This window comes from Dromaius novaehollandiae, chromosome 2 (assembly GCF_036370855.1).
Source record: "Dromaius novaehollandiae isolate bDroNov1 chromosome 2, bDroNov1.hap1, whole genome shotgun sequence".
Classification (NCBI taxonomy): domain Eukaryota; kingdom Metazoa; phylum Chordata; class Aves; order Casuariiformes; family Dromaiidae; genus Dromaius; species Dromaius novaehollandiae.
Window position 1 is genome coordinate 43547215 of NC_088099.1, and position 21684 is coordinate 43568898.

At 34.7% G+C, this 21684-nt stretch overlaps 1 protein-coding gene across 8 annotated transcripts in view; it reads left to right on the top strand.

Moving 5' to 3' along the window:
- DGKB (diacylglycerol kinase beta) overlaps nucleotides 1-21684 on the top strand; it is a 360499-nt gene that overhangs the window by 127422 nt on the left and 211393 nt on the right. For all 8 annotated transcript variants that reach the window (XM_064506349.1, XM_064506348.1, XM_064506347.1 and 5 more), the window contains 3 exons: nucleotides 3288-3404; nucleotides 7233-7306; nucleotides 13540-13614. In XM_064506349.1, coding sequence (XP_064362419.1) covers nucleotides 3288-3404; nucleotides 7233-7306; nucleotides 13540-13614 — 266 coding nt within the window. The remainder of the gene's footprint in view (nucleotides 1-3287; nucleotides 3405-7232; nucleotides 7307-13539; nucleotides 13615-21684) is intronic.

The window sequence follows — 21684 nt, forward strand, 5'->3', positions numbered from 1 at the left end:
AGTGCATGTCAGATTCTAACATTAAGTTAGAACTGGTATGCTATTATCCAAAGATGATTTTATTAAATAGTTATTATCTCATAAGGAAATGACATTGTTTAGTTCATGATAATCTTGGATATCTTAGTAATTCCCTAATTCCTGAAATTTATTCAAGTAGTCATTTGCAACTGGATTAGAAAGCTAGCTTTCTATTTAATATAAAATATAGAATATCTGTACAAGAGTATTTACAAGATAATTTTCAATTAAAATCTTTCATGGCAAAAGTTTCTTTTTGTGTACCTTTAATAGAAATATTCAGTAGAGAGTTAAGATGCAGGTTATTACATTATTTCATATAAATCATAAGTCAGATCCTCATAGTGTGACAGATATGTAGTTTCTATAATTTTAGGAAATCTAGAATCTCTTATCATCATGACGAATGTTTCGGAAACATTACTTTTCATACATGCAGTGACATATAATGTGGTATCATATGTATAGAAGAAAGGTAATAGGAAGTACTTTATTTGTACTTTCTTCAAAAATCATCATTGAAAGAAGTAGGCCTAAAAAGATAACAAGGTCCAGTCTGCATATTGGATTTTTTATAACATTCCAGACAGTTTTGTATCATGAATATGCTTTTTCCTTGTGTTGTGTGATGTGTATGGCATGATTTTATTGAGTCACTGCTTAAGAGAAACTGTCTTAGTCTGTGAGGTAAGAGATTGTCTTGCTTATGGGACCAAGTAGTATAAATTAGGAAAAGAATGTTTCTGAAAGGTGATACAGCAGTCATAGGACCAGTAGAGCATATTTGCTGCTGTCTGTCTCATGCTGGGACAAAGTAAAAAAACCCCAAAACTTTGAGGTAATTATTACTGGTTTTATTTTGTGAATGATTGATAACAGGAGGTTTGGGCATTATGGTAAACATCCTTTATGTAAAGATAGTTCTCAGCAATGTATAAATACTCTTCTTCTAAGTAATAGCATGAAATATGAAAGGAGTCTTTTGGTGCCGTACATTATGAGTAAGCTTCTTTAACAGTGTTCTTGTTTTTGTTTTAAACTCTTTAAACATGCATCCTCTATATGCTCAGCCTTTTCCCTTCTATTGTCTTCTTCCTCGAACTATCACAAATATGTTTTTCAACGTAACATTTTTATAGACTGTGTGAAGTTCTCTCTCCATCTCTGATTTTTGTTATGAGTCAGGATTTTTTATGAGCATTAGTGACATCTGATTTGATTTTTGAATATGTTGCAATATTCAACAGCCAGATTTGGCCATATGACATCAGGTAATGCAAAATCCTGTCTAACATGGTGTACTTACTCTGTATAACACATAGTGACTTTTAAGCAATTCATATTAAGGGAAGTTACTTGCAAAGCTGTTTAAAACCCCAGAGCTGCTGCTTATGTGAAACTTCCCTCATACTGAAGTTGTCCTATTCTCCATTCCTGACACTAACCAATGGGACAGCACATTAATGTTTGTGTTAGATCACAAATGTTATACTGCTAGGATTCTTCATCTTGGCTCCAGTTTGTAAAAATCATTGCATAGATAAATGCAGAGTTGGTGATTTCTTAGGCAGAGATGTGGGCAGTGTATGTCTGTCTGTGTTTTGAAGGTTAGAGCTGGGATGAGTTGGTGTAATTTCCTCTACAGAGCCTTACTATTTTCTTCTTCATACATTAAAGGTTATTTTCTAGCAACATGTAGGCTAGACTCTTAGACCTTCTCTTGAACGGGTCTCATTTTTCAAAGCATTCAAGAGCTCAGTTAACTAGCCTCTTAGGGATCTCACTGTGAATGGGAAATAGTGTAGACTGCCCTGTTTATTCCATGGCATGTGTTTGTCAGTCCTGTTATAGGAAATGTGACCAGATTGCCACAGTTCTCCAGAGCACCTGGCTACCCAAAGCAGCCTGGGAAGACTCAGAGCACTGTTTGCCTCAGGACCAGACTGAGACTGTGTTGGTATTCAAATTTAAGGAAACCAAAGATGGTGTAAAAATAGTGATTGTTTGCAACCATATTAATGAAACAGTAATACTAGGAAGGCACTGTGTTAAACTGAGAGTTATACTGTTCATCCCAGAGAGTCTGTGTCAACATTTCTTACCAGTTTAAACTGCTCTAGAAAGAGTGACATGGATTAATTGCTAGTGAAACCCCTTAGGCTTTATCAGAGGTACCACAGAGATGAGTTTGGCCTAGTATGCAACGTAAATGGTAACGTTTAATGAACTGCTTACTGAGTGCAGTTGCAGGGGGTGTATGTCCTTCATGCTCTTTTCTGCTGCAGCAGCTTTGTGCCAGCCCATTCCCCCGACTAGTTTAAAGCCTCCTTGCACTTGTGAAGTGAGGAAAGTGATTGGAGTGCAATTGGGCTTGGGGACGCTGATTCCATTTGATAAACATCTGCTGTCTTATTTTATGGTGCATTTTTGGGACATGCTAAAAGGACATACTGGGTGCAGTTTATAAATAGAAAAGAAAATGAGATGCAAAGAACAAGGACAATATTTCCTTCCTTTGTTTGTTTGTTTGTTTTTTAACTTTCACAGTTCTTTGAAATGACCTCACAGCAGTTGAAAATATGATTACAGCAACATACTTTTCTTGAAGAGCTTTCCTCTTTCTAATAACCACCTGGTTGTGCTGTGTATTGCTAGTATTAAAAGTTGCCAACTGCTTAGATTCTGATACAGATTCACAACTTCCCCTGGACTGAGTATAGTCCTTCTGGTACAAAATACATATTTTATGAAAACCTGCTTTAAAATATAAAAAGCTATTTTTTAAAGATAGACAGTCAATTGATTTGGGTACATTTAGAATAGGTATATTTTGCCCAAAGTGGCAAAGTATCTTAGAACAGCCAACCTTTGCCAGCAGTTAGGACTAGATTTTGATAAATTATTGTGTTGGCTGTTATAAATATGCTTATTAAGTGATTAAGGGTTTTGTATGATTGGCTTTCAAGTTGTAGAATGCCAACCTGCAATGCCAGATTATCTTCACATCATTGCTTTAATTCGTGTTGTGACTGCACACTTCAATCTGTCTATTGCCTAGTTGATGTCTAGGCACATAGATAGATGTTATGTGAAGTGGACAGATATTGTGTAGTAGCGTGACTGAGATCTCATTTTCATTAAAGCAGAATCTGACATTATTCTCTAGTGAAAAAGCAAATTTTGTACAGGCACTGTGTAAGTTACAACAGCATTTATATAATGTGTTAAAATTTCCATTTTGTTCTTTTTCTATTCTTTTCTCAAAGGAAAGGCAGGCAACAGTGAAAAAAGAGAAGAGTTGCCCCCAGCAAATGAACAAACTGGGAGAACGGAACAAAATGCAAAGAGCAAATTCAGTCACCGTAGATGGACAAGGTCTTCAGGTGCGATTATTGTTGTTATTTTAATTTTAAGAAGATATTTTTAGGTATGAAGATAACAATAGGATGAGCAATCTTAAAAGTAAAATATTTCCTATATATATGTTCTTCTAATACTTCCCTCCTACATATTTAAAAATATGACAATAAGATAACTTCTTCCATCTGTACAGGATTTCCATTTACAGGAATCTTCTGTTTCTGATATGGTTGATAGGACTTCCTAAGACATTAAAGGGAAAGGAGTACTAGCTCTATAATACTTGGATTGTGGAGTGAGGATGAACTTGATTGTTTTAGTATCTGTCATGCAACATTGTTTGAAGTTACTTGATAAAACTGAGCGTATGACTTGATCATTGTTGGATCTTTTAACTAATAGACGGATGGATTAAACTTCAAAGATATTTGTCCAGGCATTTCCAAAAATAGTATTTGGCACATCACAATCGAGGGTGGAGCTAGGTAAGTTGGCTGCAGTAGTAGCTTTATCTATTAAAAATGGAGATTTTTCTACTTTAAAAGAAACCTGATAGTATGTACTTGTGCATGTGATTGATGAGCAAATGTTATTGTAGGGAGGTTAGGGCACAAGTTCTGCCTGAATTGCTAGACTTCTTTTCCTCAAGAAATGGGCAGTTTTGAGTAGTGTAAATATTCGTATATGTGATGCTGCTTCTTGATTTCCTCAGGATATAATGATCATCATGATAACAATGCGATAATCATTTAATATACATCATTGACTACTCTCTCTATCTTTTGATGTGCTGGAATTAAGGTTCAGTGAAATGCCAAAGATTCCATTATTGTAGATCAAATGCTGAATACCTCATAATTATTTCATGATACCCCTTATTGTGTCAGGATAGAGAGGCTTATTGTATTGTTTCATCTTTTTAGGTTCATGAAACATTCTTCTTATGACAGCTAAAAGGGGGAAAAAATAGCAAAACACTCTGCAGTCACATGACTGCTCCATTGATGGCCTGGCAGGATATTATCAGGATCATTTTCCATGGCTCTGAAGACTCTCTTCATCTGCCCAGGTTGCAGTAGTATTCAGATTGCCTGTGACAGATGAAACATGAAGTGAAAGGGCGAGAATATTTATTGACAGAATGCTTAAGCTATCTCTAACTAATCACAGTGTGAAGAGCTCTAATAAACTGGTGCTACTGGAAACACATGGAGAATCCTCTAGCTCCAGGGAGATATCTGTGCAATTCCAGTGAGCAAAAGTGCTCTAGATAGAGGAGAACTTTTATGGCATCTCCTTTCAGTAGCAGCACCATGTATCATGAATTTTTATTTTACTCCAGGATTAGGTTGTTTATTTTTGCAGCATATTTTCAGGATGATCTGGAGCAAAAATTTCTGTAGCTGATCAAATTATGCTACTGTAATTCCACCGTAGCTGGCCGAAGTACACTACTTGAGTTGTACAATAAGCACTTACATTTTGCTGGTGTCTTCTCATTTGAACATGATCTTCAGTGATTTCAAAGAACAGAAAAGGATTTTGATGATTTTTGGGAAACTTGGTTTAATAGAAAATATGATCTGTTTAATCAGATTGTGATGTTAATTGCATTTGTTTATGATTTAAGATCCCAAGATATTCTATCAGAGATACCCAGCAAATCCCCATGTTAGTCCTGTGAGACATCTGTTTTAAATATGGGAGAAGCTATATATAATTGGTTTCCTCTTAAAAAAAAAAAAAATCTTTTGCAGGCTTGGTCCCAAAAATTTAAGTCACTTGTCCAATAGCTTCATGAAAATTGTCTTTTAATTATGTTAGGTTAACACTTGAAAATATTCACCAACTTACTCCAAATCTTAGGTCGCATTGTGAATTATATGGAAACATCTACATTATTTAGAAAACTAATTTAGAAAAGCTGTAAGAAATTAATTGTAAGAGACCTTACTTTGGAATCAAGTAGAATACAAACTGTTTTTTAGATTTTTTTTGATGATCCTAGACCACCTACCTATAATAATAGGGTTAAGTTTTGAAATAAAACATTTAAAAGAAAAATAAGTTTATCAGCTTTAGTTTTTATTGAGAAAAGTATCAAGACAAAACCTTCCTTCCATCAGAGAGCAGTGTGCACATAACTCAGTGGCAGTGGAGATCTGCACGACTTAGAGAAGACTATTAATCATAGTTAGGCACATTCATCTTACTTCTTTCTAGCTAACCAGCATAATGATCAGGATTATTATTTCTAATTAGAGGAAGTAATAGATCATGTATAACCTTAGGATGAGTCTCATTAATTAACCTGTGTCCTAAGAGATTTCAGTAGGTAGTCCATCTCTGTCACAATGAGCACCACCGGTTTACACTTAGTTCACAGGAACAAACATCTTGTGAATTGGCTAAATAACTAAAATTGATTAAAACAATAGATAAAAATTAAATATATGACAAACTTCAATATGTCCTGCAATTTGATATTTTATGTGTTTCAACCTACAGTAGTATATTCTAAGGATATACTGCAACAGAATCTGATGCTGTGTGATGTTGCAGAATTGGACCCATTGTTTGTATAATTATGGATGGAAAAAGCAAAAAGGAGCTTCAGATACATACAGGATTGTCAAACTAAACCCCTTAGCTTCATGTTCTTTAGGTTCTGCCTTAAGTTATATTTTGTGCAATCTTCAGCTGAAAAGATTCTGTTGTTTCAGGAATTATGAGTAAGGATTTGGAGCAAGAATTTTCAATATATATCGCTTTGAAACAGAGACAATCTAAGCTAACAGAGGCCATCTAAATTGTTAGTGCATGACTTCGGAGATGTTGACTTTGCACTCTTAATATGCTTTTAAATACTTTAGAACTGTGATAAATGGCTAAAAGAGTGATACTATTTTCATATGAATACTCACTTTATGATTTAAAAACAGGTATTAGACATAGCTCTTCATCTGATGTAAATTTTTTATGTTCTTCAAAGTCAATGGAACAAAAGCAGTGAACACTCATATCTTATGGCATTTGAAAATGCAGACTAACAGTATTACTTAGAAGGAAGGTGTTGGTTTGACAAAACTAGTTAAACGTTAGTTTAGTATGTAAAACATTCCAAACACAAGAGAAGAAGAGGACATGATAGAGGGAATTGTCCCTTTCAGTATGAGTATTTCTTCATCCTCCTCTCTATTCTTTTCCCTACATTTGTAACTTCCACAACCACATTTTATCTCCTATCCTTTTCTCAACTTCCCAGCTGTCTAAGCTATTTAAAGGAGCTAATTATTACTGATTGTTATGTTTTTAAAACTGTGCGATTTCATATCAGTATTGCAGGTTTCTGTCATTTAAAAAAATTAAAAATTATTGTGTTTGTGAGTTTCCCTCAAATTTAAGATTTCATTTAATGTAGCTATATTTGATCTTTATAACGTAGTGTCATTTCTCCTCCTGCTCGCAACAAAATACATTTTCTTCATAGCTTTTTGGCATAGGAAGTAACTCTTTTGTCAGAATTGAAGTTATGCATTTCTTTCATTGAAAGTTTTCTTCTCTATTGATGGGTATAACCTATATATATCAGTATTGATTTCAAAGGAATTATATGTTAAAATGGCATCACAGCTGTAAGCCAGACAGCTAGCATAAAAATCATAAATGTCACTTATAATTTGTGGGAAATTAATGAAGTGAGGATTATTGCAAATTGTGGAATTACTTCCAGCTGGATTACATAGCATAACATAGAGCTTGCATTAAGCTTTTTGTTTTCTGTCTACTATAGGAAAAAATGAATGCAACACACAGCATTAATGAGTGGCTGTGTTATTCCCTTCTTTTAGATCACTCCAGTTCCAGGCACTCATCCACTTTTAGTTTTTGTCAATCCTAAAAGTGGTGGGAAACAAGGTGAAAGGTAAGGATTATTTTCTCTGTTTTATTTTCTTTCTCTATTTGATCTGTGATGTGTTTAAAAATGGATCTGAAAAGCTTAGACATGAGAAGAAATCCAAAACTGGATTACCTTTTATAGTATTATGCCTCGCATTTGGACATTCTCATTACCCTGTTTAGAATAGGTACACATTAGCATATGCTTGTAAACTTTGCAATTAAAAACTAGAATGAGTTCTATGCAACAGCTTCATTTCACATCTGAAAGAGTAACTATACTCAGTGTATGGTTTTGTACAGTTTGCGTAAAGCTGTGAATTGCTATATTTTGCATTGCAAACTTCATGTTGTAACAGTTTTAATATCTGTATTAATTATGCAAAAAAAGGCCAATACTTTAAACTGTAGACAGTATTCTGTTTTCTAATATATGACTTACCTTTTGGAGACTTAGTAAGTAAACTTTTCAGCCTTTTAGGTACGGGGTGGGGGGGAGTAGATAGGAAACATTTTACCAATCGAGTTAGTTATAACATAGAAACAGTTTAAGGAAATGCTGTTTCATACTTCTAGTTCCCAGCTCAGAACTGGTCCCAGATGTTACTAGCTGAATAGGCTTAATAAACATGAGGGATGTCATCTAATGATGCATGTTCTCTTGCATTAAAGCAAGTTTAAAACCTGATCCCCATCCCAATCTCGTTTCCATTCACATACAGTAGTCCGGCACCTCTCCATTTATGTTAATGCAACTGTTAATGGGGCCAAGCAGATCACAGAAATGATTTGAATTAAAAATAAATGGCTTCAAAAATGTGTGTACATGTTTTGTTCACTAACACCATTACCTACAAGCATCATTACACAATGAAGTGTGTAGCATGAGGACAGCAACAAGCAGCTGGGTGTAGTGAAGTATAAGAACCTCTTAAATGGGCTTTGATGTCACAGAAAATATAATGTTTAACTGCATACTAATTTGTCAAGGTTGCACTCAAGTTTTCTGTGTTAGCAGGAGCATGTCAAGAGCTCTACTGCATACCCATGTAGACATATCTTAAGTCAGTCACCAGCAGGGGATGTTTTTATCTCATGGCTTGATCTAAAACTAGATTTAAAAAGGGGGCAAAAAAAGGAATGATCTTCAACATATGGAATATTTTATTAAAAGGAGTTTGCTGTCTGCCTTTAAGGTGTTGACATTTCGTATTGATTCCAGTAACGTAATAAAATGATAAAATAAGGATCTTAAGATCATGTACCTGAAAGATTTGATCTAAAGTATGAAATCACTTCCAGGGAACAATAATATTTATCTTTTTTACTTTTCCTGGTTTTTACATGTCTGATATATGGTCAGTAACCAGCAAGAGAGGAAACTTGCTGAGTTTTGTGGCAGTTATATATTGTGAAAAGTAAAATGAAAGGATATTTAAAGACATAAATAGCCTTGCAGGATGCACAGTGATGGTGATTCAGGTCACACTGTCTGATTATAGTGATTTTGCAATCTAGTCAGGTATTGAGAAACTTAAGAGTAGAAGTTAGGTTGTAACAAAAGCAAAATTTATATAGCGGGGGGCTGCTAATTTTTATAGATAAGAATTTCATTATCTTGGCTCAGTCAGATTAAGGTAACGTTTTCGTGAGAGCTGTTCTTCAGTCTTTACTTAAGATTTGCTATATTTGAGGGATCATGATGAATGAAGTTATGATTTCTAATTGACTTTCATTGAACACAGAAAGGTTATTGCAGATATTGTCAAGAATCCAGTGTTCCCACAGTTCTCCTGTATGAGATTTTATGCCTTGCCGTATGGTAAGGCAACCCATTTCAGTGCCCTTAGACTTGGAGAGAGTGCATGCATCTGTCTGACACCAAATTGAGTAAATGGCCTCCACCAATAATAATGCTGTCTTTTCCATTCTTATTTTGCAAACCTTTTCAAATCTCTCAAATGCAGAGGAAAGGAACAGAGGATTGATCACTTTAATGTAAAGGAAGGTAGATACTTCAGTTTTGGTTTTGAGTTTTGCAACAGAGGGGTAGTGGGAAACATAAATGGATATGTAGAAAGAGTGCATTCAGAAGATAAAAACAGTTTGTATTGGGAGCATCTGTGTTCTATACAACCTTATCTAGATTACCTTATCAATGTTTTAAAATTTGAATCTGTTAATAAAGAACACTTATGCAAAATGTATAGTGTTCAATAGCATGTTCTTCTTCTGTATGGCTTTCTCTTTTAAAAACTAATACATGATTTTCAGATATAATTACAAAATAGAGTACTATGAAAATAATCCAGTCATGCTTTCTTCTCAGATGGAGAGATAGGTACCTATTGCCTATCACCAGAAATGCAAATGCATTTGAACATTTCTGTTTGTTCTTAAAGGATTTATTCCAACGTAGATAGGTTTATAACAAGTTTGAAAAGTGTATAGTTTAACATGTATTAAGCAGTAAGTATCAGATTAGAATTAAAATTGATGAATTTTAGCCTTTCACAGACCAAAAATAGACTCTAATTAAAATGAGATTGGATTGGAGTTCATCAAACCCAATCAGGTGTCTTCTTAGGGCTACATTACAATTTAACATGTTTTCAATAGTTATGCATAAAATGGAAATTTAAACACTTGTGAGTACATTTAGCCAGAAAAAATTACAATATTTCCATTTTGTCTCATAGCTAACATTCCTGCATGTCTGACTTTAAGATCTAACTTACCAAGACAAGCAGCTTTCAATAATCTGAATAAAATGTACATAATTGCTACATCATTGACAAAATAGGTTCTTTCAACAGAAAGAATATACAACTGGCAAGTGGTTATGGCATGTGGTGCTTCCAAAGCACACTGTTACTGTGAAGGGTAGTGTTTCTCACATAAGAGTACTACTAAATCACATTGTTGTTTTGCCACACTTACTACTTTTTTAACTTCCCCATTTTACAATTTATTTGCCTGACCAGCAGGTGAGTTTAAACAATTGTTTCCTTGACAAATGTGCAGTTGGATGCACTGGAGATCAGCTTCCGTACACTGATGTTTCCTGCTGACTCCACTTTCAGTACTTGTGCAGTGCAGGTTGATGATATCTTTGACCTTTGTTGTTTTCAGATAACTTTGTTTCAAAGTAGCTCTTCCATCCCACCTTATGATTACACTGGATTTCTAAGCTCTCATTTAGCATGGAAACAGAATATAGAAGTCATTGCAGATGTTCCTTTTAAAACGCTCTATGTCCTGGGGAAAAGACTATTAACATTCTTTTATTTTGGGGGTGAAGACTTTGGCTTCTTTGTCATTTTTGATAAATTAAGCCTAAACTCCCCTCATCTTAAATCATCCCCCAGATGACTGAAATGATGCATTCCCTAGATGGCAGAAGGCACTGCTGTGGCTCGCTTTTCCCCTGGTGGAGTCAACTTTCCTATCAGTTTTGGAATACCAACAGGTTTCTGTCCCTCTATGTCTCCTAACTTTCTAAAGCAGTGATCTTGCGAATTTGAAAGATAGCTCAGTCTAGCTCAGACCAAGCAGTCACATGCAATCAGAGGTATTTTCTTCAGCAGCAGAGCTGTTTACAAAAGATCTCATCCCTTTTGGCCCTTTCTGCTATAATCTCCTGTCTCCTCAGTTACGCTAGTGCAGCTGTTTTGGGGTTTACACTGCATATTGTATCATGGGCATGGTGGAAGAGAGTGGAAGAAATGACAGCAGAGAAATTTTTCTAACGATTAGTGTTTTAACTTTAATCTACGGAATTATCTAGATCACAGAATAACCCAGTGAACAATTACATAAGCACAACTGTATGTTGGTAGGCTGTGTTACGGGGTAGGTACCAGCTGGATGGTGACAAGTGGTAATTTCATAAACTGCCTTTGTTCATGGAATTGCACTCAGTCACAAAGAGCTCTCTTATGTGGCATTACCCACTGCACTGCCTCGTTGTTTTGTCTGCACAAATCACGAGTTACAAGGCAACCATGTCCGAATCCTTCCTTGCAAATAAAAGCAAACTTTTTTTTTTTTTCCAAAGCATGTCAGTGTTGTTAGGCTATTCAGTATTGTACATATAAAACCGGGAACGCTAAATTGCTGTCCATCCATCTCCTAGTCTTGAATGTGTCACTCACACTGTCAGAACTAGTTACAGTTTAGTATGAAGGCAAACACAGGCAGTTTCTTCCTCTTGGTGAATGTATGAACTGAAATGAATCATCATGAAGTCATGAATTTTACACAGACATAAATATGTGTTATAATAATTTAGAACATGATGTGTCATTTACAATGAGTCATTATCGTGTGATTCTTCTGGTAGTGATGTTCAACCACTATCTATGAATGGCATGCATTGAATCAAGTAGGATTCAGTGTAATCTCTTCATTATTGCTGATGGACTTCCAGGCTTTGTCTAGAGATACGTAGCTCCCCCTTTATTAAGAAGGTTTTTATAGCATTTCACTGATACCCAACAATAGCATTGTGAATGTAGGTAATGGTTGCTATGTTTCGTAGCTCCTAACTTTTAGGCAGCTAACAGTTAAGCCTTCAGGGCTTCATAACAATACTGTTTAGGAACTCCCTCAGGTCAGCTACACAGGTTAAGTCAGTGCACTTTTGACCAGGTTAAGTGGCATCACTGTCACTGAGAAGCAGCTGCTGTCATTGATAAGCAACTTACACATGCTAACTAGAAAATTAGAAATAGGATCCCTTTGCATGAGTAAGATTCTGCATATGAAACTAAAATATAGTGTTGTAAATCCACTGTCAAATGTCTTAGTCATCATCACAACATTTGACAAAAATGTGCATGTTTGCAAAGAGAAGCCAGTCATTTCACATTGACGTTTTCTGTCATGAATGGCATCAGGAATAGATTGTGTGTGTGTGTTTGAATATAATGCTTTATAAAGAAGCTGATATCACTAAATAATTGATAAGTTAAGAAAATTTTCCAATTTAGCGATTTTACAGATAATTATAAATTTGTTTGTATTCAGTGTTCTTATACCCTCCTTTTCCATCTAGCCTGATAAATTATGTATTTCTATTAAAAAAAATCCCCCAATATGCACGTAGATTGTGTCTAGACAGTTTTATTTTGCTAAATTTGAAACCACGTGGACATTTAAGTTAAAAGAATTCAATTCTTATTATGCATCTATTTTATTTAAAGCAGTAATAAAGGTTATTTAAAAAGAAAGGAAGAGATATTCTGGTGGAAAGATAAGTGTATTCTTTAAAATATTAATTAGCCTGAGGACATAAACATTAAAATTAAAAGGAGGATTCAAGGTTTTATAAATTCAAACTATTGTCATAGATCCCAGGCATATATTCAGTCATTCTGATCTCAAACTCTTTCATGTCTTTGCTTGTTTCTACATAAGAAACGATACAGGTACCAGATTGTAGTGAGTGTAGGAAATTGCATTTCTAATGCTTGTAATCAAGACACAAAACATTTGTCATACCTTTAGGACAAGTAACCTCAAATTCATGAGGTTATAATTTTTGAAGTATTCTACCATATGAAGAAATATTTCCCAGTAGTTCCTTCTGGAATAGAATAACACTTTACATACCATATCAATAATTTCCCTCCTATGATTGAGATATTTTTAAAAAGAGTGTAATTTAATTAAAACAGTCATTTTCAATCTTTTTGATGTTCATTCCATTTAAAAATAATCCAAAGGAGATGTAAGTTCCCATTAACTGAATCTAACAGTAGCTGACAACAGGTTTGCTTTCTCAGAATGTTGTTCAATGTATGGGGACATTTTTGGTAGGTGGCAGAGCCAGTTTGCTTTTGCAGATAATTATACTTTTAATTTTGTGCTAGCAGTAAATTTCAGGAGTAAATCTCTCCTTTACAATGAAGTTACTTTACTAGTAACCAAAGTGCTCTTACAAATGTTTTTCTGAGTTACTTTTTCTTATGTGATCATGCCTCCTTATCCTACTTTCTATCTGTCTATATAAGGCACCTGGACTGTAAAAAGCTTGTAGCAGTTATGTCTTAATTTTATGCCCACAAAACACTCTACATGTGAATTATTATGTTTATCAATTTCAAATATTTGATCTTCTTTTTGTATTAATGAGATCCTGTAATTCAGATCATTATTGTGTGTGTTTACTTTTTTAATTCTTTCACTGATAGCTTTTAAAAAAAATTTCCAAAAGCATAAGTAAATATTTTTCCCTTGTCTTTTTTACCTCTTCAGAATTTATAGAAAATTTCAGTACCTTTTAAATCCTCGTCAAGTTTATAGTCTTGCTGGAAATGGACCAATGCCAGGGTAAGTCTGCAGTTAATATCATTACCAGGAACTCATTTAATAAAAAACTGCATAATCAAATGAAGGGGCTGAGGCACATATAGCATGCTTCAAAAGTCTCAACACCACAGACCTATAAATGGCTGCAGAAATTACAGATATTATTTGTTTATATGTAGAAATAAAACTGCATATCCTCTGTTTTTTACTGATAACCATGCTGGCCACTGTAAGAACCGTGTGATAAATTTCATTTCATTTGCAGCTTTCCTTGCAGTATCAGCAATCTGAGTTCACTCAGCAGTTACTTTTATGTTGCAAGTATCTAAGCAGCCTCAAAGAGTGGCTCTCAAGACATAAGTTTCTTTTAAATGAACACATGTGCACGTGTGTGTATGTGTCCGTGAATACACACATCCCCCCCCCCCCCCAACACTGAACAACTGGTCCACGTATCATTTTATGTGTGTTGAATATTGTTTAATTATATGACTGATATATGAAATTTTACATCAAAACAGATGCAGGGGGATACTGGGATGTATATGTTCATTGACAGAAACTTTACACTGTTTGAATATTTATTTTTTTCTTTCTATTTTGGCTCTTGGGATTTTTTATATAAAGAGGTTTTTTTAGGTTTATCTTGAAGGTTGGAGGAGGAAAGAGAAAAGTGGAAATGTACATGGTTTGTGCCTTGTAGTATTATATTTCAGTTGTCACAAGTACATATTACTGGAAAGAGTTTGCTCTAAGAGTTTATGCAATTACAGTTGATTTCAAGGCCAAATATACAGAAAGTGAGTCTTTATTAATACTGATCTACATCAGCTATCTATTCATTTATGGCATTAGATTTACAGGGTTTATAGAGTCAATGTAAATGAAAAGGGAATTGGTTCTAATTCTTTTTGAAGTCTGGATTTTCAGGATACTTTGTGCTAACTCTGCTGGCTAAATATTGTAAATAAAAGCTAATGTGCAACCTGCTTGATGGTGCAAAAAATGCTGAAAAAATGGAAATCATGCGATGCGTGATTCTTTTCATGCCTGTAATTTTGTACTGTACCTAAATGCTAATGCTAGTTTATTAGTTGATACTTGTTGTTTGTGTTTTGTTATACTAATCTTTGGACTTAAGGAAAATTTAAACAATATGAGTCCAGAAAACAAGCAGATTTGAAAAATTACAGAAAGTTATTTCAGGAATTTTTAGTAAATTTTAACACAGACAAAACTAGCAACTAATACTGCTTTATATAGGGTATAATCCTAGAAATGCTATACTTGAGACTGAATTGCTAGCTTTTAAAACCACTGAAATATTTTTGCTCAAATTCAGCTTATTTCATTGAAACCTAAAAATGAAATTGGGCTAGGTATACTTCATTTATTGACTGCATTTCCATCTATAACTGACTTCTGGTTTTCCTCTAACTTGTGATGATGTAAAGAAAATGTATTTTAAGGCAGAAACACAAGAGGGCAGTGTTAAGTGCAGACAGAAACCCTGCACTGAAACCATTTAAACTCTAATCCTTTGAACCAGAACAGTGCTTTTTAGGAAATATTTTCAATTTCTCTTCCTATTAGGAAGCTAAATAGTTTTACTTCAGTGTCACTTTGAAGAAATTTCTAATTAATTTTCAAACACACATTGCCTTTTATTAAGCTTGTTTTGGTATATGTTTTTTTTTTTTTTAATTCATTCCACAGAAAAGAGTAATCCTAAATTTTCAGTTTATCTCTTGGCATTGCTTCTTGCCCCTGGCAATTCTGTGTAGGCTGTGTATGATTTGTCCCTTAAGCGAGCAGTTCAATAGACCATGTTTTCTCTCTGTTTCATTTACCAATCTTTGTTTCTCTTTCTGTGAGAGCTGGATCACCTAATAAAAACCTGCCCATCCATCCATCTATCCACTCACCCATCCATCTCTACAATGCCAGTTACACCAGATTGTCAAACAAAATAATACATTTACTTCATGTTGTCTTATGTGGCATTCAGGCTGAAATAGAGTGTAGTGAGGAACTGTACAGTACAGGGGAAAACAAATTGTATTCTTCATGCCAGTTACTGTTACTGAGTTGAAAGGGATAAACATAACATGTCTTTTTTTAGTTGTTTATGATTAGTGTAATAGTTTTCAATTGAGTCTATTTGAGCTTTTTTGTTTTGAACACTAATTTCAGACATTACTAAACTTGTGCCTTATTTATAGTATTAGAGTAGTATTTGCATGTTTTCTGCAGAGCCAAACTGCCCACTTTAATCCATAAGTTAACATTTGTCATTTATTTATGATGATATCTTTCTGTTGAAATGCCATCATCAACCAAGAAGGTAACATTCAAAAGTTTCCTACCTTCAGTTCCAAACATCTGTGGTTGACGTGAATTAACATTTTCAGTTCATTTCTGTTGAAAATCTAAATAGCTTTGTTTGGGATAACAGAGAGATAATTGAGAGAACTAGGAGAATAGTAAAATCCTGAATCTTAGAGGGGCTCAGAAATGACTATATTTTGTGAAAATAGCAACAGTCAATCACTAGATCTTGCAATGTTCCTCTTCAATGGGATAACCACATTATTTCACAGATACGTGTGGGAGTAAAGGGCTCCTTAGCAGACCTGAGCTGAAATAAGGTTAAAACAGTCTTTGCTCAGAGGAACAACGGCCATTTTTGGAGTCCCATATTTGAATTTCTTTGAAATCTGGAAAGTATAGACACCACTTGCCCTTTCAAATCCCTCCCTTAAAAAGAAAAAGAAATCTTTGAATATCAGTTATTGTGCGTTTTTAGTAAATTTTCTGACGTGTAGTAGTTAAGCAGAAAAATAATTTGAAGAAGGTGACAATGAATTTAGTATTGCAGTCTGAATGCCCGGTTACTCAAGTGATTGTGTCACCTAGTTTCATAATAGCTGGGATGGTCGTTGGAGAACTGCAGGGGCAGGAGCAAAGGTGGTCCTTGCAGCTTCTTAGCATGGCCATGCTAAGGTTTCCAGAGTCATTTATGTCAAGACTCATGAACATAATGTATATAAAAGTATGTATGTGATGCAAATAAATGGCATTGCAGCTGACTCTCTGACATTGATTCTTTTCCAACAATTGAAGCTGACTTGCTGTGAGACCTGAAAATCAAGGAGCTCTCAGCCAAAGGGCAACAGTACACTTTTAAGATTGGTATACTAATTAATGGTTTAGACATTCTTTGTTTGGGAGCAAAGAGATTCGTGTGAGCTGGAGAAACCCTGTAAGCTCTGCAGCTGAACACGAGCATAAAAGGTACTCCACAGTTACAGACTGCCACAGTTAACAAAGTGACATGAAAATTGCCATGCTGATACATTGTGTAATTTGTGCCTAGCACCTGTGTTTTTAGCCTTGAAAATAGTTTCCCTGTTTGGTTGTTATATCTCTATAGGAGCCCTCTACTTCTGACAACAACTGTTATTGTGGATTTAATGATCTTGAAGAATCTGAAATTCACTTATTGTTCACCTCGCAGAGAGGTAAATAATAGCTGGATGAATAGCAGTTGAGCCACAGACCCATATGACTCTGTAGAGAGGTCACCATTTCACACAAAGGCTTTGTTCTTCTGAAAAGGCTCCCATTCCCTTAAGTCTATTATTTAAAATGTCTAATTTATGTTATTTTTATTTCAATAATAGGAATTATATCCACAAAAGTTGCATTCCTTTGTAACTCCCTTGAGCATTTGATTTGGACAACATATATTTTTTTAAATTCCATCCACAAGTTTACATCAACAGGCCTTTTTAAATCTTAAATTCTATCCACTTAAAAGATGCCCAAGACAGCCAGGTTGAATCCCTACAACTTACTCTGTAATTTAATTGGGAATCTACAGCACCCGGGCCTTTATAACTCCACAAAGCAATAGGCCTGTGTTGAAAATTACACTATTTTCCCTGATTATTGAAATTGATTGATAGAGTATATTCTTGTTTTCTTTGCTGTTAGATGTTGGGAATTTTTAGAGTATTCTAAGAAGACATATGCACCAAGAATATTTTTCTATAACATAATAACTGCTGAGCTATTTTCTCCTGAACAAAACCTTGAGACCTGCACTGTGGTACTTTGGAAAAATTAGCTTTTTGCCAAAGAAAGGCAAAGCATGCCATGGTGTTTCTCTAAACCGATTAAAGTAACAGCTGTGCACTGTAAATCAATAGAACTTAGAACTGAGTAAGTCTTAATGGGTAAAACTTAAACTTTATTTCTAGACATATTTCATCACCTGTTTAATAATATTGTTCATTTAAGAAAGGAATATTTCTAGTATGAAATATATAAGTATGTGTGACATCTGTGGCATTTGCAGTATCAATAACACAGTCTTTTCAATATTTTGTCAATATTGTAAAATTATTTATCAATATTTAAGATAGTTCAATCTTATATCAATATTTTAAATATTATGAAATGTCTGTCTAGACTGCTAAAGCTGTGATTCAGATTCATTCACCCTCTCTTAATACTTGTAGTTATTCAGTGGTGAGTACACTTCACAGTCACAGACAATTGTCTGAATTTTATTTTAAAGGCCTCTGTGTTATCCTTTCTCCTGTTCGTTAGTTTGCTGCCCTCTCTTTGCATTCTTCAACTGGTTCCCTTTTCTCAGTCACCTCAAAATAAGCTTTTGACCTTCACTTTTAAGTTACTTCTGAAATTCACTGTACGTATGACATCTAACATCTTTACTCCACCTACTACTCAGCCTGTGTTGATTCATTTTCCCACAAATGCTTCCTGTGTTCATTATTGTGACTGGCATATGTCTCTCCAAAACCTGCAAAGATGCTGTCCGTTTTGGGGGTATCATGCATATGAAGCAAATTTCATTCATGTAGAGATCATGAGTTTGACACCATCATTATTCTTTAGTATCTATAACAAAATGATTTGGGGTTGTTTACTGACTATACTGCTATAAAAATAGATCAGTATGCATCTTAAGTAATAGTTAAGGAAAACCTAAGTATATTTTGGGCATTTTTGAGTGTGAAGTATATGATATAGACCAATGTTTTCAGTCTTGAGTACCTGACATAGATTCTAACCTTGAAGTGCATTTTCCAGTAAAATACCCATGTGAACACACACTGCAGGACTGGGCTTTTTTTCTTCTAAATGTGCCATCATGTTCTTTAGCAAGCCTGTGATTTGAAATTGGCAGCCACCCTTATCTTTAGAAAGTATGAACTGAAAACAATATTTTCAGCTGCTAGATACTCATCTACCAGTTAACCTTTGCATATTAAAACACCATTCCAGGAGAGACATATTTTGTCCCACACTATGATAAACTGGATTTATTGAGACTAATTCATTGGGGTGTTTTACTGTAATTAGTATCTCATGAATAGTGTCATTACAGTGTACACAAACTATAACTCAGTGTTATAATGAGCTTAAAGCATGTGTGTGTGTATTGTCCAGTGGCCACTTGGCCAACTCAGCTTTGGCAGTCTAGGAGGGGAAAGACCGTGTTTCATTTTCATTCATATACTCAAGTAAATAGCCATTTGTCAGGGGTTGTATTTGTTTTGTTTTATAAAATGAAGGCAATACAGTCCTTAAAATGAAGAAGTAAACATTGCAACAATATAGTTGCTTTGTCTTTCAACCTCGTGCTTTCCTCTGGATAGCTAGTTTAAGGGGATTCAGTGGTGAGTTAAGCAGAGCTTCTATATTAGTGGAATTGCTTGATTAAACCCAGAATTCTGAATTCACAAATGGACAAAGTTTGTAAGTTACAGAATTTGCCTAGAAGTGTGATATTTGTCAAATCAGTCTTTTGTCAAAGTAAATCTGTTAATGAAGGTTTAGCTGACACTAATTTTCTTTGACGTGGTGATGTTTAGGATTAATTTTTTTCTTTCATTCACTTCCATTCACATACAGAGTAAGTTCTATTCCAATACATGAGTGATGTACTACTTCAATCATAATTATCAAACTGATGGTAAAGTTACAGATACCATCCAAGACAGATGTATACCATCCAGCAGTTTTTCTGTAAATCATAATGCTGAACTTCTGAAGTCCTTTCCTATTTAAGAGGACATTTCGCTAGTGTAGGCAGATCCCTAAGTTGTTCCCTTTTTTTGCACTTTAATCTTCTCTACAATGGAGAAATTTACCAAGCTAAATAATATCTTTATATTCACTGATAATTTGTAGTTTACCTAACATTTAATTGATAGCTATCCTAAACTATCAGTATCAGTGGATTGTTCTTTATCTGGGCTATTGAAAGTTTTAATTTTTTACTTCCACTGTGAGTGCAGACTGGCTGAACAATTTCACGCAGTTCTGCTGCTATGCCACCTTGCATTGCTGTGTACCTGAAATCCCCGCATACTGCACTGCTTCTGGGAATGGGAGAAAAAAGCACCTGCAGGGTTGTAAATGGAAAGTGTTGATACTTATGTTTTAAAACAGTGTTACAGTGAATGGGGCAGGAGTTCCTAAAACAATTCAATAGGATTAAGGGGGTATCTCTCCATATATCAGTTTAATGCAGTTGTTCAGCTGCAAATAGGTAAGTTCTTTGGTGTAGGTATTTGATCCTGAAATAGTTTGTCTAGGTTCGTATGGATTTGATCAGATGATTATGAGAATCTGACTAGAGTAGTATAAGTAGTTCAAGCAGTTGCCATCTCTCAGGTGGAAATTACTAATTCATCAGCAGAGACTCAGTAACCGCCTGTGTGAATGATCCTTGTCTCTGGCAATATAAAGTAAAAGAAGTATCAAACGCCTTCAGTGGTTGAAGTTAAATTATTTTACTTACAGCAGACAGAGAGAAGGTTCAGGGAAGACTGCAGCAAGTTAATTTATCTATTGAGATGCAAATAGTTATCAAGTGATAGGTTTTCCAGCTCAGTCTTGTGGTTGATCCTGTTTAATATGTTAATTATCAACCTGTGGCTAAGAACTGTTTGTATGCTTATGAAATCTGTAGAATGTGCAAGGTTGGTAAGTATTGCAGCGGTTAACGTTACAAGAATTTGGTCAGCAGGCAAGAAGAATTAGATGATCCTGTCAATTGTGATGAGAGAGTTACAATGAAATATAATAATCTCTACTAACCCAAATTTAGGAGTAGGTTGTATTTGCCTTTCTCTGTACCAAGAAAATGGTCAATTTTCCAGAATTCTCTAACAGTGTAGCTAGCAAATATCCTGCTGTTGTAAGGCGTTAGGATGCTGTCACCCATTTTTGTTGTCTTCCTGTGGATCATTATAGCTATGGCTTTTCATCTTTCAGTCCTAAATGTATTGGGAATGTTGTGTGTGCTGTAGTAGGAGATGTTAGGAGGAGATGTTCTGTTGATCTTTCCTATTGACTGTTTGCCAGTGATTGAAGAGTAAATATTACTTCAGTTACAGTCTGTATCAACATTACATTCTTTTGTTCCATTCCAGCTCCATCATTTGCAATTTTTTGACTGTATGACCTGTGTAAAGTGGTGTAGGAAAGCTCTTTATTTTAATTCATATGAAAATCAAGTCTATCCTACCTAATCATACCTACCAATCATATCTATAAAGAAGCAGGGAATGTTCTTTTAGTAGCTACATTTTTTAACTGAACCAAAAAAAAAGTTATCAAAATAGTGGGTTGTACTGGATGATTCAGTATGGACTATAGAACTAGTTAATTTGATACAGCTAAAATATATGTTTTGAAGAATCTGATTTACTTGTTTCTCATATTCTATTTAATTTCTGTTCAGATTATTGACATAATGGAGATTTGTCCTTTGTACCTATGCCATACTTTTCATAAGATTCACATTGTGCTATGTAAAAAGCAATTGTCTAACTAATGGGTGCACAATTTTCCTTTTATAAATCTGATATACTTTATATGTTTTCCATGTATTTTAAGATCTCCCGTTAGATGCTTAGGGGAAAGTAATTCCCCTTTCTCATATTACTTAGCCTATTTGTATGAGCTGAGTGTAAAGAATTTTTTTTTTTTTTTTTGAAGAAAGGATAGATAACAGTTTTGGAGAAAGAGTTCTGTTGTAAGTAGTTTTATATT